This window comes from Macaca fascicularis, chromosome 1 (genome assembly GCF_037993035.2).
Source record: "Macaca fascicularis isolate 582-1 chromosome 1, T2T-MFA8v1.1".
In the NCBI taxonomy this organism is placed as follows: Eukaryota; Metazoa; Chordata; class Mammalia; order Primates; family Cercopithecidae; genus Macaca; species Macaca fascicularis.
This window is the reverse complement of record NC_088375.1, coordinates 228,887,632-228,910,481: the sequence shown is the minus strand read 5'-3', so window position 1 is coordinate 228,910,481 and position 22,850 is coordinate 228,887,632. Positions and strand designations below refer to the sequence as shown.

Genomic DNA, 22,850 nt, shown 5'->3' with positions numbered 1-22,850 from the left:
AAGTGGGCGGGGGGGTGAAAGGGGACGGGAAAGGGGATGGGTGAAAGGGGAGGGAAAGGGAGGGAAGAGGGGAAGGGAGGGAGGACAGGGGAGGGAGAGGGGAAGGGGGAAGGGTCGGAAGGGGGGGGCGAGGAGGGGAGGGAGCAGTAGTGGCAGCGGCCACAGATGAGGTCAACCATTTCCCAATATTCCCAAGAACTCCAAGGTTCCTTGAGACAAGACCCCCATGCCCCCGACCCTTCAACCAGAGCAGAGCTCTCTCGTCTGTTTAAGAAAACTGGCTTCCACATAAGATTTTGTTTGGAAACAAAGTGCCCAGACTGAGCTCTACGCTGCTGGGACCCACAAGTCTGAGACACCCTGTGAGGTCTCCGCAAGGCCCCACTCTCTGGGCTGCCACCCAGGACCCCCCGCACACCCACCCTCCGCCTTGGAGCGGCCCCTGCCTCCATCACCAGGGCCCACCTCATTAAAGACGATCCTGGACGGCGGCCTCTTCGTCGGCTTCACTGTGGTTTTCCACGTCCTCCCGAAGAAGTGCCGGTAGGTGACATCAAAGAAAGACACTCGCAGATGGCATTCAACCTCTGACAGCACCTCCAGCACTCCCTAGGAGACAATGGGGAATTGGCCCTCAAGAGTCTCAGCACCATGAGCCGGGCGGTCACTGGCAGGCCACGTGGGTGCACATGGGGCCACTCGCTTAGGTATAAGCACCCTGGTTTCCTTATCGGGGGACTACCTCTCTCCCACAGCCACTGGTCTTGGGGGGGTTATAAACCAAAGCACTTGGCCCTCCCCTGGCCAACGAGAGACTGCAGTCCCTTGGAACAGACACAGGCTTCTGACTCAGCCAGAGCCCAGGACGCACAAGAGGACATGACCACAGGAGACACGCGCCTGCCAGGATGAGGCCCGGGGCTGCCGGCAGCCAAGAGGTGAGCGAGAACAAGTCCAGGTGACATCACCTGAGACCTGGCTCAAGTCACACCTGAAGCTTATGCTGGCTGTGGATTTGTTGTGTGAGTTAACAAATCACCTCTCATTTAAATCATTTTGGATGGGTTTTTTAATCATTTCCAACCAAATGAGCCCTCCCTGATATAATCAGAAACTCTAAATCCTCAACTTCCCAGATTTCGGGGTGATGTTGGCAAAGGAAAAAGCAGATCTTTGAGAACTGAGAAATCATGGCTGCAAATACAAAACACAGCAGCCAGAGTGTAGACAGGCAGGACCCTGCCCAGAGTTTTACCACTTACAGTAAGTGTTGCTTTAGCCTTTGCTCTTCTGTGACAGGTTCTTACCTGAGACAGAGAGTCCTCCACCTTTCTTTCACCCATTCACTTAGCAAACGTTACTTAAACATCTACTCTGCGCATTGACTCTCTGCCAGCCACATTTCCAGGAGCTAGGGAAACAACAAGGAACAAAACAGACAAAATCTCTGCCCTTACAGGGCTTACAGGGTGAAGAACGGGGAGAGAGGTGGGCGGGGCAGGGCAGGCTCTCTGACATGACCCTTGAGCTGAGAACAAGGAGGGCATGAGAAGAACCACAGGGGGTTTGGGGAGAGGGAGCCAGGCAGGAGGAGGAGCAAACTCAAAAGTCCTGAGAGGAAGAGAGCACAGGTGCTCCAGGAGCCAGCGAGAAGTGCAGGAACTATATAGCTGTTTAGTACCTGTTTTTTGTTTTTTTTTTAAGAAAAGGGTCTCGTCTGTCACCCAGACTGGAGGTCTGGCCACTACAACCTCCACTTCCCAGGCTCAAGCAGTCCTCCTGCCTCATCCTGTCAAGTAGCTGGGACCTGGGACCACAGGTGCACTCCACCACACCCAGCTAATTTTTGTACTTGTTGTAGAGAGGGGGTTTTGCCAGGCTGGTCTCGATCTCCTGTCCTCAAGTGATCCGCCCGCCTCAGCCTCCCAAAGTACTGGGACTACAGGGGTGAGCCACCGTGCCCAGCCTGTATTTTCTAATTTTCTGTATTACTGATGCTCTGGCATCTGGGGCCTCAGTGACGAGACAGACTGTCCCCCAGAGCCAGTTAATTCCTAGGGTGGCAAATGGCAGGCCTGTCAGAACGTGTCTGACATGAAAACCAACCCGTCCAGAGCCCACACGTCCCACTCCCTCCACCTGGCTCACACACCCCAGGAGTCCCACCCTCTGCCCTGTTCTCTCAGGGTCAGCGAGCAGATACGTCGGGCCATCCTTGCACCTCAGAGACCATGACATGACTCTCCTTGGCCAACACCAAGCCTGTCCAGCTGCTCACCCTCCCTAGTCCACTCCTCCCACAAAACCATAACCCTCCTGCCTCCTGAGCAACCTGCGCCTCCCCAGGTGGCCTGTGGGCATGGCCTGCCCCGTGTCCTGGGAGCCCTGAGTAACACACAGAGTCTCAGCTGCAGTCGTCTCCTGATCCACTGGCCTCACCACCCCTGAATGGAAACCAATCCTAGCTACGTTCTAAGCAGAAAGCCCACCAGACTGCAGCAGGCTGGGCCAGGGAGGAGAGAAGGAATGAGCGCCAGGCAGAGGAGCGTTCAGGCAGCCTCACAGCGTGAGGAGAAGCAGGGCTTTCGCTCCAATCATGCCGAGGCCAGGGAGAGATTCTAAGCAGAAATGACACAATCTGATTCGGAATGAAAATTCCCGCAGCTGCCACGCGGGGGCGGGAGTGGAAGCAGGGGCCCATTAGAAGGCTGCTGCCACCAACCAGGCCAGAGAGGGAGGGGCAGGGAGGGTGACAGGAAGCAGGCACACCTGGGCTCTGCTGCTTCGCAGGAGCGGCTGCGTGGTCATGAAGGGACAGAAGCAGGAAGGGCCAGCTGTCTAGGCTGGCCCAGCCCTCCTAGGTCCAGCACTGGTCCCACATCTCAAGTAAAGCAACCTGGCGGGAGGTGGTGTTATCCATGGGGACGGGGAAGGCAAGCAGAGCAGGTCTGAATACTTCAAGCCCGGCTCCCATCACCATGCTGCCGGGGCCTGGACCCAGCTCCCATCACCACGCTGCCTCCCTGTCCCTCTTCCTCCTCAGCTCCTCCCGCATTCAGACCCACCCTCTGAGCCTGCCTCATCTCTCCCCAGAGCAATCCCCTGGCTTTTCCATGTTGACTGTCTGCCGCCCCATCTAGAATGTGAGCTCTGTGAGGACGTGGGTCTCGAATAAGTGTGTTCCCTGCTCTGTCCCTGGGGTCTAGGCAAAGCTTCTGCACGTGCCCCTCCTCACCCGGGACTGCCCGGGTTCCCCCAGCGCCGCTGCCTCCTCCTCTCCTGCACTCTCAGGAGGCCATCCTCAGGCAGGATCCCGTGGCTCCCAGAACCGTCGCTGGCTGGGACTTCTTTCCAGAACGCCACCTCTACGCTACTCACACCCAGCCTGTTCAAACAAGAATCCACTGAGAGCTCCTGAAGGCACAGTATAGGACAGAGTCAACCCTGTCATCTGCACAGCTCCAAACGTCGTGGTGCCCAACGAATATCAAACTGCACTGAAATACCTACCCCAAAATAAAGAAATGTAATCAATGATCATGGTAAAATTAAACTAAACAAAAAAAGTAAATGGGACAGTATGAGAAATATACTAAAACCATTAACAAAGTGCCCTGAATTCAAAACAAGCATGTAATATTCTTCAGCCAACACCTTTCACAGGGAAGAAAGCTTTGGCCATTATCTAAAGCTATTAATTCTCAAAACAACTAAAATTATACAAACTTGTAAGACTATCTACACCAAACCTTTGTATCATCTATTTCCAAACTCTATTTATAGAATTTATATAAATTCTATTTATTGTCTTTTAAACACTGCATTTTGATTGATCTTTGTATATAAAACCAACATTGCATTCCTGCAATAAGCCCCACTTGATCCTAATACCCCACCATTTATACATATTGCTGGCTTTGTTGTCCTAATAGTTTCAGGGCTGCTGCGTTAATATTCATGAGGGATACCAGCCTGTACTTTTTTGTAGTGCCCTTGACTGGGTATCAGAATTATGGTGGCCTCAAAAAATGAGCCGGGAAGTATTCCCTCCTCCTCTGTTTTCCAAGTTTCTCTAGAATTCGTCTTACTTCTTCCTTTAGTATCTGATAAAATTCAACATTATATTTTTAACCTCTATAGCATATGTTATCATGATGCTTCTTTCATTTTAATACTGGTAGCCTGTGTTTTCTCTTTTTTTTTTTTTTTTGTCTTGATCAATTTTATCAATCTTTTCAGAGAAACAACTTCTAGCTTGGCTGATTTTCTCCATTACTTGTCCTTTATTAATTTCTGCTCATATACGATCATGGGTAACATAATGACATTTCGATCAGCAACAGATTGTATGTATGACTGGCCCCTTAAGGTTGTAATACTATATTTTTACTGTTTTTTCCATGTTTGATATACCGTTGTGTTACAATTGCCAACAGTATTCAGTAATGTGCCACACAGCTTTGCAGCCTAGAAGCACTAGGCTATGCCATGGAGCCTGGGTGTGAGGCAGGCTTCACCATCTAGGTTTGTGTAAGTACATCCTATGATGTCTGCACAATGAGGGACAAAATCGCCTAACAACGCCATTTCTCAGAATGTATCCCCATTGTCAAGCAACCATGCATAACTGGATTTACCATTTCCTTTCTTCTAGTTACTTTGTATGTAATTTGCTCCTTTATTTAGGTTGTTGAGGAGGAAGCAGAGGTCACTGATTTTATACCTTCTTCTTTTCTAATATAGTCATGTAAAGCTATACGTTTCCCTCAAAGAACTGTACTAGCTATATCCTACACATCTGTATATTTTCTTCCATTATTCAGTTCAAATTATTTTCTAATTTCCCTATTAATTGTTCTTTGATCCGGTATGTTAATTTCCTACTATTTGAGGATTTTCTAGATCTCATATTATTTATTTATAACTTAAAAGCACAGTAGTCAATAAACATACTCTATAATTTGGGTCCTTTAAAATTTATTGAGACATTTTAATGGCCCAGCAGAGGGTCTATCTTGATGACTGTTCCATATAAACTTGGGAAGAACGTGTACTCTAGCTTTGTTGGGAGTGGTGTTTAAGAGATGACAAGGTGAGGCCGGGCGCGGTGGCTCAAGCCTGTAATCCCAGCACTTTGGGAGGCCGAGGCGGGCGGATCACAAGGTCAGGAGATCGAGACCACAGTGAAACCCCGTCTCTACTAAAAATACAAAAAATTAGCCGGGCGCGGTGGTGGGCGCCTGTAGTCCTAGCTACTCAGGAGGCTGAGGCAGGAGAATGGCGTGAACCCAGGAGGCAGAGCTTGCAGTGAGCCGAGATCGCGCCACTGCATTCCAGCCTGGGCAACAGCGTGAGACTCCGTCTCAAAAAAAAAAAAAAAAAAAAGAGATGACAAGGTGATTGACGGTATACTTGGGAAGAACGTGTACTCTAGCTTTCTTGGGAGTAGCGTTTAAGAGAACAAGGTGATTGACAGTATTCGTCAGAGCTTCCAAATCCTTAGGAGTTTTTTTATCTATTTGTTTCTTCAATAATTGAGAGAAGAGTTAAAAGTCTCCAACCATGATTATGAACCTGAATATAGTTCCCTTTAGTTCTGTCCAATTTTGCTCTTTTGTACAAAAGAGTTATCAGAGCAGACCTGACTGTTATGCTCTGAAAGACCAACTTAGAAGTCTGGCCTTTTGCTGGAGTCTGGGAACTCAGATTTCAGGAGAGTTCCTACCACGTAACTGGTAAGAGGGGCTCACTGTGCCTAATCCGTTTATGTACTGTGGCTTATGCTAAACACGTGTTTCCCTTCTGAGAGTCTGGAATTTTGGACGTTACACAACATTTCACGTGTGTTGTTACGATTCATTGCTGGAGGAATCAAACGCATCCTATGTGATTCAACTGAGAGAGGACTCTTGGAAGTTTGTACCCTCTTCCCTCAGACATCCCCCATATGCCTCCTCACTTTGCTGATCTTGCTCTGTATCCTTCTGCTGCCATAAACCTTAGCTGAGAGTACAACTACATGCTGAGTCATGTGAGTCCTCTTAGAGACTCTTCAAACCTGGGAGGTGGTCTTGGCAGCCCCTAACACAAATGCATGCACATTTAGGGATTGTTATGTTTCCTTGAAGATCACTGTCTTTATGAAGTGCCCCTTTATTTCTGGGAATACTCTTCACCTTGAAATCTACTTTTTATGCTACTAGCACAGACGCAAAGCTTTCTTTGCTTAGTATGTACATGGTTTATATTTTTCCACCCTTCTACTTGCAACCTGTTTATGTCTTTACGCTTAAAGTGCACTTTTTTGTAAACAACATGTAATTGGGTTTTAAATAACTTTTAACATATGACTTTGGATCAGGAATTCCACTTTTAGGTATCATTCTGACATTATCTGTACATGAAATAAAATGAGGTTATTCACTGTAGCAGTGTCTGTGACAGCAAATGACTGAGAAAAGTCTAAATGTTCATCAATCAGGGCCTCGCTCAATAAATGATGGCTCAGCTGGGCGCAGTGGCTCATGCCTGTAATCCCAGCACTTTGGGAGGCCGAGGTGGGCGAATCACGAGGTCAGGAGATCAAAACCATCCTAGCTAACACGGTGAAAGACCATCTCTACTAAAAATACAAAAACTTAGCCAGGTGTGGTGGCGGGCACCGGTAGTCCCAGCTACTCAGGAGGCTGAGGCAGAAGAATGGCGTGAACCCGGGAGACGGAGCTTGCAGTGAGCCAAGATCGCACCACTGCACTACAGCCTGGGCGACACAGCAAGATTCTGTCTATAAATAAATAAATAAAGGCTCATTCATACAAAGAAATACCGTGCAGTCTTCAGAAATAACAAGAAAATTTTCTTCATGTAATAACATGAATGATCGATAAGACATACCACCTGAATTTTTTTGAAAAGCAAGGTACAGGGCCGGGCATGGGCTACACCTGTAATCCCAGCACTTTGGGAGGCTGAGGCAGGCAGATCACCTGAGCTCAGGAGTTTGAGACCAGCCCGGCCAACATGGTGAAACCCTGATTCTACCAAAAATACAAAAACTTGGCCGGGTGAGGTGGCGCACATTTGCGGTCCCAGCTACCTGGGAGGCTGAGGAAGGAGAATCACCTGAGCTCAGCGGGAGGAGGTTTACAATGAGCTGAGATCACTCCACTGCACTATAGCCTGGGTGACCGAGTGAGACCTCATCTCAAAAAAAAAGAAAGAAAGGTACAGAATGGAATACAGTAAGTACCATTTGCATTTTAAAAAGGAAAAATAAACGCAGGTATATTTACTTGTATTTGCTTAGAATTTATGAAAGTTGTACAAAAACACACTGTATCTAGGGTGATACACCAGGTGCCTGGGGATGCCACGGGATGATTCACTTTTCCTGTGTATCCTTGTCAACTTTGAAATATGTGAATTACCTTTTCACAAATAAAAATGAAATGCAATGGGGAAATAAAATTTCCTTTGCAAACTTCCTAGGAAAGAGGGAAGTGCTATCAACTATCCTGTGAGCTTCTGGAAGGCGGCTGAGCCAGACAAGGAGGGTGGCATCCCAGCTAAAGACATCGCCCTGGGCTGCTGGCTCCACTCTTACTTAGCAGGTTCTGCTGCTCTTCTATAAAATGGGAGTAAGGTGGTGGCAGCTTCACAGAGCTGCTCTGAGGATTAAGTGAATTAACACAGTGAAGTGCTGGAAGTAAAGCTGTGAAAGCAGCAGCCACCACAGTACCTACCACAGCGGCAAAGACACAGCAGGTACTCAATCCGAGGGCTTGGAATTGAACGATACAGAACATCAGTGATTTAATAATGGTAAATTAGTCACAGACCCGGGGCTCCAACAACTGAATATATGTGAATATCACTCTCCCAGCTGCAGAGGAAAACGGCCTTGCCAAGCCAAATCCTGTAAAAAGGGTTGACAATGGCAAGACTGATCCTTCTCATGCATCCCCACGGGCCACTGGGCCTCACAAGGACAATCCAATCGTGTGGGTGTCCTATGGGCAGCAGCACAGAAGCACCAGCTTATCCAGCAGGTTCCCCGCCAGCTGAAGGGCACAGATGGATGTGACGCCATCAGGGCCCAGGTCTGAGTGTGCCCAAGGCCGTGGTACATCCAGCCACGCACAGAGCTGCCAGAATGCCCGGAGCTCAGCCCCTGCAGTCCTCACTGCCAGGCTGAACGCGGGCCATGCTGAGCCATGCACAAGGCCACCTGGCTCAGAAATAACCCAGGAAACCAGAGTACTTGGGTTTTTAAATTGCTCCACTGTGGGCATAAAGAAACCCTACCCAGTGTCAAAAGTGCTGACCATGTCACTGAAGCAGATTCTCTTTGCTGATGGGCCACTTTGCCTCCGAATACTGCCAAGGTCCAAGGTAATGGGTATGGTGGTATAAGACGCAAGTGAATAAGTGAAAATCAATACAGATGCTCTTCGACCTATGATGGGATTCCATCCCGATAAACCCCGTTTAAGTTGAAAATATCCTAAGTTCAAATGCATTTAATACACTAACCTACTAAACATCAGAGCTTAGCGTGGCCCAGCTTAAACATGGTCAAAACACTTGCATGTGCCTACAATTGGGCAAAGTCATCTAACACAAATACTTTTTTTTCTTTTTTTGAGACAGTCTTACTCTGTGGCCCAGGCTGGAGTACAGTGGCGCCATCTTGACTCACTGCAAGCTCCGCCTCCCGGGTTCACGCCATTCTCCTGCCTCAGCCTCCCAAGTAGCTGGGACTACAGGCGCCCGCCACAAAGCCCAGCTAATTTTTTGTATTTTCAGTAGAGACGGGGTTTCACCATGTTAGCCAGGATGGTCTCGATCTCCTGACCTTGTGATCTGCCTGCCTCGGCCTCCCAAAGTGCTGGGATTATAGGCGTGAGCCACCACGCCTGGCCCACAAATTCTATTTTTAAATAAAATGTTGGGTATCTCATGTAATATATTGAAAACGGCACTGAAAGTGAGAAACAGAATGGCGGTATGGGTATCACCATAAAGTAGCAAAATCAAAAATCAAACCATCGAAAGCCAGGGACCATCGTACGTTAACGGGAAGCCACATCTCAGCTAAGAGCAATCACAACACGTATCTGCTAACAGCATGTTTTGTTACCTGCCTAATTATCGGTCCGTCCAGCCACTTGAGGACACACTGGAAAGCTGTGGATTCCTTCACAGGCTGGCGTGCTCTCTGTGGGTGGGGAGGGACAAGCACATTTTGGGTGAAGATCCTGTGCCAGTCATTCATCCTGCCCGCCTGAGGGTCCCGTGGGCTTCCCGGATGACCTGTGCCAGTCACATTCAAATAAAGAGAAGAGCTGTAAGGGCTACAGTGGTCACAGCAATCCTGAAGGCTTCTGCCTCCCACTAAATCCCAGAGGAACCTCCATCCCCCAAACCCACACTCTGCAAACCCTAGACAAGTGGACTTTGTTGCTGGCTGGCACCCACGCTGCCTTCCCTGGGAAGTACCATTTGCATTTCAAAAAGGAAAAATAAATGTAGGTATATATTCGTTGTATTTGCTTAGAATTTATGAAAGTTGTACAATAACACACTGTATCTAGAGGGTGATACACCAGGTGCCTGGGGTCGCCATGGGATGATTCATTTTTCCTGGTTATCCTTGTCAACTTTGAACTATGCAAATTGCCTTTTCAGAAATAAAAATAAAATGGAGAAATAAAATCTACCTCCAGAGAACCCTCCGCCCCACCCCTACTCCCGTGGGCCAGACTCAGAGCACGACTCTCCTGGCCTCTGTGGCTGGTTCCGGATGGGGACACGAAGGGATGTTCTGTACAGCTGTGAAGGTTGGGTACCACACAGGGACACCAGGTGCAGGTGCTGAAATACAGCCCTAGGGTAGGACCGTCTTGCAGGGGGCCCAGGGAGCATGAGAGAGGGAATACAGTCCTTGAGCTGAGAGGTGGTCAGCCTGAAACGCCCGGGGCCACCTCAGGAAACACATAAAAACAAGCAGAGAGGAAAAGGCAGAAGCGAGGGCCACTGGGTCCCCATGTCATTATTAGAGTCCTGGGCCGATCACCCCAAGACACTTCAGCTACATGGACAAAGTCTCTTGTTGCTAAAGCCCTTTGGGGACAGGTTTCAGGTGTTACCAGCTTCTTGGTGGGTCCTGGCCGATTTTGAGTGTTATCTGATCCCGTCCAGCGAGCCCAGGATCTAAATCTTCTCTAGAGGACACAGAATCCAAAGATCTGAACCTCGAGAAGAGGTTGAATTCCATATACTAAAATGGCGAGTAAGGAGAAAAAGCAGTGGGTTTGGCCTTCTAAGACAGCAGCTCTCTAAGTCCATTCCCCAAACCCAGGGTTTAACAGGACCCTGTCAGGGCTCTACAAGGTCAAAACGATTTTCCTGACACCAGGTGTTATCTCCTTCACTACAGTGGCACGGTGGGGCAGAGGCAGCAGCAAGTAAAGCCACTGGGGCCTCACTCGACCCAAGGCTGGTTGGGTTGAGTGAGGTCCTCCCAACCTCTCACAGAAAAGAACAAGGCAGCTTCAAGTAAGAACATCGGTGGTGAAGCCAGGAAAACTACTAATCTTATTATATCTTGACCTTTCAGTAGACACGTTCTTAATTTTGTTAGACAAAATGGAAAATACACAAGCATTTCTGGTGCAAACAGAAGGGCAACAGTCGCCCCCGGGGGAAGCCTTGCTGTGACTGGGCTGCACGTTGAACGCACCGCTTTTTTTATTCAACACCATTTTCACTAAGAGTGACTGAGAGACAAAACATGGGTACTTGGCATACATCTTCTCAAGTGTGAGCAAAGTGAGCGTGTCATTTCTGGGAAAACAACTGTAATAAAAATGGAGCTTCCAAGCAAACATTAGAATTGAAAACGTTTGTATCCTCCACCTTGAGCCTACCAGCTTCACACTTCTTCAAGACTTCCCTGATGAGACGGGCAGTGAAATAACGTGATCGTCTAAGGTTACACCATTAAATGTGTCAATAGTTGGAAGGTCTGCATGACTCCATGAACCAATATTTTCTGAACAATGCGTAATGGTACAAAATCCTGCGAGAATAAAACATCTACCCAAAGTGCAAGACTGACCAAAGGACTTTAACGTCAGAGCACGAAGAGTTCATTCACGTGGTGGAGACTCCGCTTTAAACAAATCCTTAAGAAACTCCTGCTTGTGGGGTTTAAGTGCAGCAGCAAAGAATATCCACAATGACCTAAGAGATTCCTCCCAACTAGATCGGGATGGACTTCCTTCACATACTTCAACCAAGGCAACACAGGCCAATACAGAAGCTGAGTGCAGAAGCAGACAGGAGGCTTCAGCTGTCCTCTCTTAAGGAGACTGTAAAGACATTTGCAAAAATGCAAAAGAATCCCACTCTTTTAAATTTGTTTTTTTTTTTGTTTGTTTTGGATAATATAGTTGGTTTTTGTAAAAAATGTTTTTATGTTAACATGTCATGGCCTTGTTATTTTTAAATAAATTAATATTTTTAACATTTCTCAGTTGTAATTTCTATGGCAGTAAACATTGGTAGACACAACTCACATAAACAAAAGTTCTTTGGGGTCCTCAATAATCTTTTAAAGGGTAAAGGGATCTGAGACCAAAAAGTTTGAGAAGAGTTGTGCTAATGGTTCACCCTCTGCACGCTCCCAGCATGTGTGGGAATCGAGAGGACATGACCAGGTAGCCTGAGAGGGACCTTTGCCCAGGGTCCTGCCTCCACCCACAGTGCACCCAGATGCTGCATCCTTGGCTCAGGGTCCTGCGTCCACCCACAGTGTACCCAGATGCTGCATGTGGGCCAGGTACTCCTCAGAGGACCAGACTCAGTCCGGTCCTGTGTGAATCCAGCAGGCACACACGCTGGTTGGTTGTTTTTTGTTCTCTGTGGGCTATTTTTGTTGCTCAACTTCCCTTGTTTTGTAGAGGACCCTCACCCAACTCCATGTGTGGGGAGGGCTGCTCCCCAATTCCAGCCAGAGGTCTGCAGTGATTGGTTCAAGGAGGAACACATGGCCCACACTGAGCCATCAGTCTCCCCCGGGAGACTTGAGCCCAGGCTGTCTCTCCTCCAATGCCCACAACTGCCCACACCATGCCAGCCCAGAGCCCCAGGGGCCACCACAGGGAGAGCCGACTTTGGACTGCTGACCTCCCTAACTGGAAAAGAATAAATTTGTGCTACTTTTAAGCAACCAAGTCTGTTGGACTTTCTTACAGGAGCCACAGGAAATCATACAGCCGCCCACGACTTTCAAGCAGAAGACACCTGACCAATACCAGCTCAAGGGCCACCTCCTCCAGGAGGGCTTCCTAGGTGCTCCCAGGGTCCAGGCCCCAGGCTCACATGGCCTCTGTGATTCCCTTGGTCACAGTATTTGTCACCTGTCTTGTGTTGAACTGCTCACTGGCCAAGTCCTTGAAGAAAGAAGTCCCATTCCTCCTGTGTCCTTGGTATCATCACAACTCAGTAAACGGTCACAGAATCAAACTGAAGCTTTAGCAAAGCTACCCTGAAGCTTTTCTTTCCCACTGACGTTTTATAACTTCAGAAGTGTATTCATACAAAATGCAGGCCATGATGGCCCCAGGTGGGGATTTTACAGAGGAAGTATCTCCTGACGCAGATGCCCATGTTCCTCACCTGCCCCAGATTTCTGACCCGGTGCCTCCTCCCTGGGTGTCTGCAGGACTCAGTGCCACACCTGGCCCGAGGACACTGCTGAAGGACGTGTGCACGCCAGTCCACCCTCACAGGGAGCACGAAGCATGTTGGCCCCCTGCTGTACTAGCAGGGCACACACTAGGCGCAAGGGCATCTGTTCCGAAAGCACCTGCCACCCACACAGAAATCCTGAGGCTCGGGATGTGAAGGCAGGGCAGTCATAGTCATAGTCATAGTCATAGTCTGAGGGGCCACGGAGGCCGAGGTGACACCTGAGACTCTGCGGGTGGGAGCCCAGGTGGCCGCAGCAGCTCTCACTATCCTCCCAACACCTCATAAATCTCTCTAGGTGCCCTTCCGCCTGCTCCTCAATCCTTTCCACCTCTGCTCTGGCATCCAGGAGTCAAACCAAATGCTCCCTCCTCAGAGTGAAAGCCCCATCCCCACCTCTGGCTGCTCCCACACAGGGCAGGTGACAGAAGAGCCACCACACTTCACCAGGGCTATGCTGTTGTCCTGCGAGACTGTGAGCTCCATGACATCAGGCTAGGTCCTCAGCAAAAGTCTTTTAAGGATGAAATACAAATGCCCTGGAGGAAGTACAGAGGGGCCTTTGGGGCCAAATCAACAATAAAAAAGAAAATCGAGAGGGCTCCAGGTCTTGAACCCAAGAAAAGGGAAAAAAAAAAAAAAAAGATGAAAATATACCTGTTTTTTAGCCGGGCACGGTGGCTCAAGCCTGTAATCCCAGCACTTTGGGAGGCTGAGACGGGCGGATCACAAGGTCAGGAGATCGAGACCATCCTGGCTAACACGGTGAAACCCCGTCTCTACTAAAAAATACAAAAAACTAGCCGGGCGAGGTGGCGGGCGCCTGTGGTCCCAGCTACTCCGGAGGCTGAGGCAGGAGAATGGCGTAAACCCGGGAGGCGGAGCTTGCAGTGAGCTGAGATCCGGCCACTGCACTCCAGCCTGGGCGACAGAGCCAGACTCAGTCTCAAAAAAAAAAAAAAAAAAAAAAAAGAAAATACACCTGTTTTTAATGAGCCCCTGATGCAAGACAGGAACTCACAAACATTCCATGGTTACTTTTCCAACAACTCTGCAAAATGAGAATCATCATTATTGCCATCTAAAGATGAGAACACTGAGACTCAGGATAAACAGCCAATCCAAGGTCACACAGCTAGCTATTATAACTGGTTATTATAATAGCATTATAGTTATAATACTGTAAACTATTATAACTACCTCCCGCTACCTCAATCAAGGAGACCACGAGAGGCCAAGGGAGAAGAGAGGCCCAGAGGGAAAAAGTAAGAGCAACAAAGGAATCCAGGGCTAATGCTCTCTCCTCTTTCACTTCAGGACGGGCTCGCAGCCTCCCCACCTGTTTCCAAACTCCAAAATGAGGGCTGTGAAATCTCCCTGAGCTCTCTGCTTCTGTTGATCTATTCAGCAACTATTTCCCAAGCACTTGTGTTCCAGTTCATAAGAAGGCTGTCAAATGCGCTGTCTTCAAGCATCTAGAAAGTCAGTGGGGGTGAAAGACAAGAAGGTGAGTGTGAGCAGCACACAGGCCCCTGGGAGGGTGCAGAGGTGAGCGGGGCTGAAGTCCTACAGAGAGCGGTTCCCAGGGAAAGGAAGACGCACCGGGTGGGAGGCGCTATCAGGGTCCGTGAAACCTCCTTCCCAGAATGGAAAATGTGTAATGCCTGAGACCCAGATACCTTGGGGAGCTTTTGGGGAAGCAGAAGTCTGATTAAGCACTGCCTGGAATTCCCTCATTCATAAGCATTCTTCCAGCACCTACCCTGCGCCCTGGAGAAACGGTCTTGAACACAGCAGACAAGCTCGCTGCCCCCACAGAATGTATAGAATCAGGGCACAAATTAGCACACAAAAAAAGACACAAGTGTGACCTAGGGAAACTGCACAGAGGAGCTGCAACGAACGGAGCCCAGGGTTAGGACCGAGAGGCATTGTCCACCATCATCAGAAATACTCCTCCTTTTGCCAACCGCACACGCGTGAAAGGCTGGATTTCCTTCACAGACGTCCACCAAACCACACATCGCGACACACGGAGGCAGAAAGCAGCAGTCTCCTAAGAAGCCAGACACGAGGAATCTCGGGCAGCAGGGGTGGCCTGCAAGCCCGGGGGCGGGCACGAGCAGCCTGCACGCGTGAGGAGGGCACGTGGGAGCGGGTGGCGCATTCCGGGCCGGGTCGGCCGGGAGGTCCCAGGGCAGGAAACGGGCGCAGAAGGCCGCAGAAGGCCGGAACGGCCCCGGGGACAGAGACTCGCTGGCACGCCCGAAAGCAGCAGAGCGACAGCTGGGAAAGGATAGCCGGAACGCGGGGCGGGGCGGCGATCAGGCGGGTTCCGCGGGCTCCGGCCTGGGAAGGATGCGCGCGGACTACGGCGCAGGGAGCCAAGGCCCAGGACATCGGTACCGCTCTCCCTTCAACCGAAGGGCTATAGAGAGGCCGTGGGGCAGGGGGCAGGGGGCAAAGGGCAAGGGCCTAAGAGGAACCCACGTAGCCAAACGGCACCCGGCGGCCCGGGCCGCACCAAGAGTCCCGACAAGAGGGGACGCCTGCGGCTGACGCGGGGACAGCCCACGTCGCGCGCCACCGCCGCACCCCAGGCACCGGGCCCCCAGGCAGGGACGGCAGGGACCATCGTACCCCCGAACCCCGAGGGTCTGGCCAACACTGCGGCCCCCAGCGTCTCGAGGCCGCGTCCAACCTCCCCCGCGGCGCCTGCCCACATGGTTCCGCCCGCCGCGGGCCGCGTTACCTAGGAGACCGACCCGCCGCTGCAGCGCCAGAGGCCACGGAGCCCACGCTTTTGGGGGATTCCCCACTCGACGAACCCAGAGGCCCGGCGGCGGGTGCTCAAGAGAGCCGCAGGCCTTGAGGACCGAGGACTGGCCGAGGGGCGCGTCCCGTCCGCTGCCACCCACGGGAGGAGCCTCAGAAGGCGGCACGCCGCGCACTCAGGCCAAGAACCCGCCTCGCGTCACTTTGGCCGTCCGGGCCACGGAGCCAATCAGAACCCAAGTAGAGGGCTACGCTTCGCGAGCGCCAGCCAATCGGTGCGGCGGCGGGCCTATCCTGATTTGCATGTCCGACGACCCCTCAACCAATGGTAATGTGACTGGCGTGAACAACAGCCAATGAGAAGCTGGGAGGGGCGTGGCCCCGGGCGTCCCACGAGGTGAAGATGCTGCTGGCGGAACCTGCAGGAGCGAGCGGGATTCGGGGGCGCTAAAGTCGCAGGGGCAGGGCGGAAAGGAAGATCCGGCGCGGGGCACAGGATCCGGAGCTGGAGCCCCCAGGTGAGTACGGGGGAGACCCCGGCGGGGCGCGCTTTCAACCGACCTGCGCCGGGACGGCGGCGGCGGGTACCCGCGAGGCCCGCGCTGCGGCAGGCGCCGCGGTCGCGTCTCCATCTCCTCTTCCCCGGCCCTGCGTCCCTGCCTCCGCCGCCGTCTCACCTCCTCTCCAGCCTCCTTACCTCCTTCTCCATCGTCTCCCTTCCCCCATCCCTTCCTCTCTTTCCTTCCTTGTCCTCCCGCCCGACCCTTCAGCTCGCATCCCTGACCCCTGCCCCTGCCGCCGTCCCTCTCCCCGGTGCACCTCTTTCCCATCTGTGCCCGCTCCGGTCCCCGCAGCCTCGCCCTCCCCTTCCCTCCATCCTCCTCTCATCCCCTCTCCGGGCCTCTGCGCAGCCTCAGCGGGGCGCTGCTGGTCCCGGTCCTTCCCATCTCTTCTCAAGGCTCATCCATCGTTCTCGCTGCCTGTCCCTGTGTCGCTCCGGTCCCTTTCCCCACCCTCCCATTCTGCCCCCAGCCCCTCCGACCTCTCCCCGCGGGCACGCTCTCACCGCCTTACCCTGCTCTCCAGAACTCTGACTCTGCTTCCTGCACCAGTTCCTCGGGCTGTCTATACCACACACACCGCCACCTCTGACCCTGAGCCCGTACTCCTATCTTAAGCTTCTCCCTCCAGCCAGGCCTTGGCACAAAGCACTTCCGCACCTCCCTACCTGCTGCTGCTCCCAGGATGCAAAGACCCCACTGCTGCACCGCGTCCTGCGGCAGTAGCAGCAGCCGGGGTACCTGCCCACCTTCCCACCCCGCCATCCAGCCGCATCCTGGCGTCCCTCCTCCTGGCATTTGTCCTGGGAGCTCCTACAGGGGCTGTTCTTTGCCCACAGCATCCCCGGTTGCTCCAGGTGGGAAGGCTCTTAGCACCCTTCCTCCCTGGCCACCGTCTCCCTCCCTCCCCACCCCCACTTTCCTGCTCAGCCTCACTTTGTGATTCAGCATTTTTGGGGTTGGTAACTTTCTTGCTTCCAGTCGTGATAGGGACCTGGTTACGGAGCTGAAGGCAGGGGTCTTGACCCTGCAGTTAGCAGGGCCACCTTAGGAACCACACCTGAGCTGCCTGGTTGGGAGGGGGCTGGGGAGCTGGGGACTGCCTGTAGGGGTTGCCTTTTCCTCCCTTTCATTTGTCTACCCTGTGTTGAACTGTGTCCAAGGGGAGATGACATAAGTAATAGCTCTTGGGGAAATGGGCTATTAGCATTTATGGAAATTAATACATCCACATCCGAGGAACAGGAACACCAAGTTCAGGCCACAGCTGTCCCGCTGTCTGTAATTTTAGGATTTCTTCTTTCTCTGCAACTTCTCCTCCCCCTCAAAAACACCAGCCTCACCCCTCCCCTTTCCCCAGTGCCAAGAGTAAGCTCCTGCTCTGCTAAAGAAGCCGCATTCAGGCCCCGCGTTGCAGGGTTTCGGGACCTACGTGTGGAGAGTCACATCTGCCCACCTGATTGCTGTGTCTGCTGCAGAGCCCTGTGCAGCTCCTGGCCCTGTGCTTTCGCAGTGTGGGGCCCTAAGAATGCACTTGGTCCTCCAGATCCTGTCTTTCTCTCTGGGGACAGCTCTCCATGGCCACGCTCAGCCTCAGTGGCACTGACAGTGTTCAGGCTGCAGCACATACCTGCCTCGAAAGCATCATGGCAGAGGCTTCCCTGTTAACACCCAGGGCCATTTTTTTCCCCTGCGCCAGTCAGCAAATGCTTTGTAGGTGCTGATCAACACCTGGGGACTGAGCCGGGCACTGGAGTTGGGGGGTATCATGAAAAAAAACAGTGTGAAACCCTTTTCGTGTGTTTTTTGGTTCAGAACCGTCTTGGGTCTGGATTTGGAGCCTGGATGGGAAGCAGTGTGCACAGAAGCCATTGCACCCAGGAGATGGGACATGGGCCATGGCACTAGGGAGCTGGAAAGGCCGAGGGTGCCATGGGCTGGCCAGCTAGAGAAGGCTTGCTTGCTTTCATTTTTCAGTAATCTTCTAAGACCTGAATGGTTCAGGAGGAAGCGAGTGCCACACAGTTTTGATTTGGCAGTTTCCGGCCTGGGCTTGGAGGGAGGGGCCTCCCCTAGACCTTCCTGTGTGTTGGCGCTCTGCCGTGGTAACTGGGCACACATCGTCTGTGTGGAAGAGAGCAGGCGAGAGAGCCTGCTCCCTCGGGAGAACTGGGGGAACGTGCTTCTGTTTCCGGGGACTCTGGCCAGGAGTGGCATGTGTTTGGTCCTTGGCTAAATTCTCAGTGATATTCACATCGCCAGAGGTCCCAGAGTCAATGTTTTCCTGGCGTCCCTGAATAAGGAGGCAGGACAGTGGGCAGCTGGGGGCGGCAATTCGAGAAGGATTGATGCCAGAGATGTCGAGGGCCATAGACCCCATGTTCCTGCCAGCCCCTCTCCCACCACCAGTAGGGCTTGGGTCTTGGCACCCAACAGCTGGTCATCCTTGCTCTCAGAGGACTAAACGGAAGGACAGGCTTCTCCAGGGTCAACAGAGGCAGTGACGGAGCTGGGTTGGGCCCCCTACTTCCTACTTGTTTGAGCCCAGTTCGTACCTTGGCTGTCCGAGCTGAGGAAAGCCAGCCCCCGGAGGACATGACCGGCTGTCCCTTGGGAAGGCCACTTCGAGGCGTTGCTGACATTCATGTGCGCAGCCAGTGCCCTTGGGTGTATCCAAGTCACTGGAGGGGCTGTTGGGAGCGGCAGGTGCCACTACCATGGAGATTTCTCAGTGACTGAGTCCTGCCTGGCGTGCAGGCCCTGGTGCAAGGGTTCTGTTGTTTGTGGCCTTCAAAGAGATAACCCCATAGTTAGAGAAGAGTGAGGGCACCAGGTCCGTGCAGAAGGGGGACTCTCTTCTGCATCCCACACTGGAACTGCATTTATGACCTCGGTTCGCCTCAGGCACTTGTAAATAACCCTGCGAGGGAGGCTGGATAGGGAAACTGAGGCACAGAGCAGCAGTGAAACTGATCCCGGCCTCCCAGCTAGTGAGGAAATCTTGATTCTGTTCCTGCTCTGCCAGAACTCTGTGGCAGGTGCCGCTCTGCCATCACCTGAGCTCCATTGAATGTCTGAAGTCCTCACTTCCGCAGGGGTGAGTCTCCCAAGAGGCCCCGGAGGCCCAGGCCCAGACTCTGGGGGATATGGAAGCGCTCCTTTGTCATGGCATGGGAAGCCCTACACTGCTCTCTCCTTGGTGACGGGCAAGTCGCCATGCTTCGGCCCATCTTCGGGCTGAGTCTGTGAAGGGATGCACCGTCTCCACTCAGCCAGTCCCAAGGAGGCAAAGGGAACGGGGCCCTCATTCCCCAGGAGAGAGCACACTGGGGGAGGTGGGGTGGCACACCTGGGCTTCGTCCTGTCACGGCCCAGTGGCTCGAGGCTTTCCTGCCTGCCTGCCTGGGCTGGGCAGATGCGTGAGTCTCCCTGCCTCATGGGCCTGAGCAGATGCTGGGCCCTTGTTCTTCGCCACATCCTGGGGAGCCCAAATGAAGGCCGGCCTCCCTCTTCCTGCACACCCACCGTGGGATGAGCCCTGGGCTCAGGCCCCTCCCTGCCTGAGGGTGCCCTGCCACTGCCACACCCAGGTTTCCACTCAGACCCCTGCTGGCCAGCGTCTCAGGAGGCCACTCACTGGTCTGCCCAGTGACCACGTGGTTAGCCCCAGAGACCCGGGTGGTATGTCTTATTCACAGAGCAGCCCCATGCCCACCCTGCCGTCTTCCCCGGCCCCTGTCTCACTGCAGGCAGCCCCCCACCGTTTCTCCAGCACACAGGTACCTGCAGAGCTAACTGCTTTGATGCCGTGCTGGTTGCAGATAAAATAGGACTGGGAAAAGGGGAAAAGTGGAGAAATGGTGGGGACGCCTGCCTGGCTGTCCGCCTGCACCTGGACCCAGTGAGAAGGCTTTCCTGGCTGTGATCTTGAGCCCTGACTGCCGAGTGGCCGAGATCCATCATCCGACTCCATGGCTGGGAGCCGGGCACAGGTTTCTTCTCAGACCCCACACCAGATTCAACCCATTCCACGTGGGCCAGTTTTCTGGAGTCACTTCTGGGTCCTGTAGACCCCTGAGGTCTGGTCCGCGGCGGTCCTCCATCACCAGCCTGGACTCTTTCCCCGCCAGAGACTTAGCTCTCTGCGCCTCTGACTCTCTGGCCTGCTAAAACACGTGGGTCATTCGTGTCTCCCTCTATCTGAATGGGTGAACTGCCTCAGTGGTAGGAGCCTGGGGCTGGTCCCTGGCACACAGTGGGTGCTGGGTAACTGTCAGTTCCCCCTCTTCCAGTTGGACGCGGAGCCCCAGCCACCATCGTGCCTGGAGCTCAGGTGGTTCCTGGTCAGCCCAACCGAGCCCCTAGGAAAACCGGAGCAGAGGAACTTGGCTTTCCTTCTGCGTGGTTTCCTGAGACCTCTGGGCTGGAGTGCCCCGCTGAGTGATTTCACAGTGGAGAAGGAAGGAGGGAAGGAAGGGGAAAAGAGGGCAGGAGGGGAGAGCCCATTGCCCTGGTCTGCAGGGAACAGCCTCCCTGTGAGGGAGGGACACTCATTGCCCCGTTCTCCCTGACCTTGGGCCTTGTGGAGGGCCCGCGAGCCTGCCGGACCCCCACTGCACACCTGCCCACCTGTCTGATTCCAGCAGCCCCGGGCACCGAGGAGGTTGCAGAGCCATGCTCCGAGCATGCTCGCCTTCCTTCACCATGAATGTGTTTTCATTTTCCACCCCCTGGCAGCTTCATGATCTTTCATTTCAATCTCAGGCCCTGGTATCCACAGGCTGTCAGTGCAGCCTAGGACAGAAGACTCTAGAATTCTGCCTTGGAGCCCTGTGATCCCAAACACTCAGTCATGGCAGGGGCTCTCTGAAAGTGATATTCTTAGAACCCCTCTGAGATACAGGAGAGTAAGGAATAACTAGAATGCATGAGCAAGGAGATTCAGCTCAATCTATTCATTGGAAAACAAATTTAAATTTAAAACATTAAAACCTATCATACCAGTGAAGGGCGAAGGTCTTAGCAGCAGACATTTGAAGGACCAAGAATGAGCAAGACCCACCTCCCTCCTGTAGGGCTGAGAGCCAGGAAAGGGACGCAGTGACCATGTGCCCGGAACGGTCAGAGAAAACCCTGCTGATGGGGAAGGAGACATGGGGGCAGGGGGGACATTTGACCTGGACCTTCAAAGACAGGCAGGTTGTGATAGGCAGAGCTAGGAAAGGGCGATCTGGGAAAGGGCTCTGCATGGGCAAGGTCACAGAGGGAGGACCGGGCAGGCTGGAGGATGGCCAGAGGCCCAGTGCGTTCACAGGCTAGGGCATGAATATGGGTGAATAGGATGACTAGGAAGAGGGCGTCAGGGCCAAGGACACCATGGGGCTGGACAGTGATGGGGGGGGAGGGAGGGAAAAGGAGAACCTAGGAGCCCCCCAGGCTTTTCTCACTGGGTCTGCCTGGGCTGCACAGACAGAAAGAGGCAGAGCCGGAATTGGGGCTTCTGGGTGGGGAGGACTGGGCTCGGTCGACCTTGGGTGTCGAGGTCTGTGTCTTGGACAGCAGTGCCTACGGGCATGGAGAAGGTAGGGCGCGAGTTCACAGGAGAGGTGGGACCTGGAGGTGACTGCCACCTCCCCACTGGTCACAGCCCTGACAGTGTCACCTGGAGGTAGTGCCAAGAGTGGCCGAGGGTACGGGTTTGACAGGGAAGATGAAGGTCAAGACAGACAAGAGGGAACCCTGGATTCTTCCAGAGCCCAGGAAGGAGAGGAAAATAGAGGATGAGGCAGGTATCCACTGCATCCGGTGGGCCAGCCGCTGCCGAGGAGGCAACCTCTGTTGAGAGGGGAAGCAGAGCTGGGCTCCCAGGAGTGGTGAGGGGGTGAAGGACCCCAGATTCAGCACCACCAGCTTCCAGGCACTCGCCAACCATCTTATCCCTATCTGACTGATGCAGAAACACTGAAAGTCCAAGTGGCTTCCCTAAGGCCTCCAAGCTACTAGGCGCAGGAGCCAGGACCCCAAGCCAAAGCCCACTCTGGTAACCTTTGGACTTTGCCACCAATGGCTCTGAAGAAATTTGACCATGAAAGGAGGAAAAGGAAGGTGAGGGCACAGGGCGGCTCTTGGGCTGGCAGGCACAGACGAAGCTGCTTTGCTGCTTAACCGCAGCTGCCAGCAGCACCCTCTTGCATCCGCCGCTTTAGAGACTATTTCAACGGTGCATTCTTCCATTTCCTGCCTTAATGGGGGCATTTCTGGGGACGCCTGTGGACTGCAGGCTGGAGCTTAGCCTTGTTGGTGGCCCTGCATAGGTTGGCTGCATAGTGCTTTATGTTCTGTGTAGGAATTGTGGAGTCTTGGGGCCTGGGTGGGCTGAGGGTCCTGAGCTGTCGGTGTGCCCAGCAGACTTGCAGGGCATGGTGCCTGCCCAGCCCTCAGGGGTCCTGGTACAGCTTAGCAAGCTCCTTGGCCACCAGTCCCTGGTGACTCAGATCAGGGGTTCCAAGAACATGCTTTGAGAAACACTCCCTAGCCATTTCAGTCTGTCGGTGAACCTGCCCGCCTCTACTTCTTAAGGAGGCACACGAGGAAGCTGTTTGTGATGGTTGAAAGCTCCGGCGAGAAGGGCTTTGCGGGGGTTTCTATAATTCTTGGGAACATGTGAAGCCCACGTTCTACTGGAATGCCCTGCACTTTTGTGAGCTTCAAATCTGAGACTCTGCTTTCATCCTCCCGTGCATGGCAGGGCGCCTTGTTAGT

General features: G+C 52.9%; 2 protein-coding genes and 1 long non-coding RNA gene across 51 annotated transcripts in view; 2 read left to right on the top strand and 1 right to left on the bottom strand.

Annotated features, from left to right (window-relative positions):
- Positions 1-15,724, bottom strand: part of NPHP4 (nephrocystin 4) — a 135,936-nt gene extending 120,212 nt beyond the window's left edge. For 26 of the 45 annotated variants that reach the window (XR_012427019.1, XR_010581598.2, XR_012427010.1 and 23 more), the window contains exons 1-3: positions 15,506-15,724; positions 9,140-9,312; positions 466-609 (exon numbers count right to left, since the gene is read on the bottom strand). Coding sequence is in view for 15 of the 45 variants with exons in the window: in XM_065530604.2 (XP_065386676.1) it covers positions 466-609; positions 9,140-9,274 (279 nt within the window). In the remaining 30 variants the exon portion in view is untranslated. Of the gene's footprint in view, positions 1-465; positions 610-9,139; positions 9,315-14,092; positions 14,229-14,515; positions 15,223-15,505 lie in introns of those variants that run through there. The other 19 variants (XM_065530641.2, XM_074022096.1, XM_074022101.1 and 16 more) reach the window with 9 other exon arrangements.
- LOC141409011 (uncharacterized) lies at positions 4,184-7,102 on the top strand. The gene is made up of 2 exons (XR_012427052.1): positions 4,184-5,092; positions 5,397-7,102. It is a non-coding gene; the product is annotated as an uncharacterized lncRNA (long non-coding RNA).
- Positions 15,725-15,951: 227 nt separating the features above from the next.
- KCNAB2 (potassium voltage-gated channel subfamily A regulatory beta subunit 2) overlaps positions 15,952-22,850 on the top strand; it is a 108,353-nt gene continuing 101,454 nt past the window's right edge. For all 5 annotated transcript variants that reach the window (XM_005544957.4, XM_045387995.2, XM_005544955.4 and 2 more), the window contains exon 1: positions 15,952-16,046. The gene's annotated coding sequence lies outside the window, so the exon portion shown is untranslated. The remainder of the gene's footprint in view (positions 16,047-22,850) is intronic.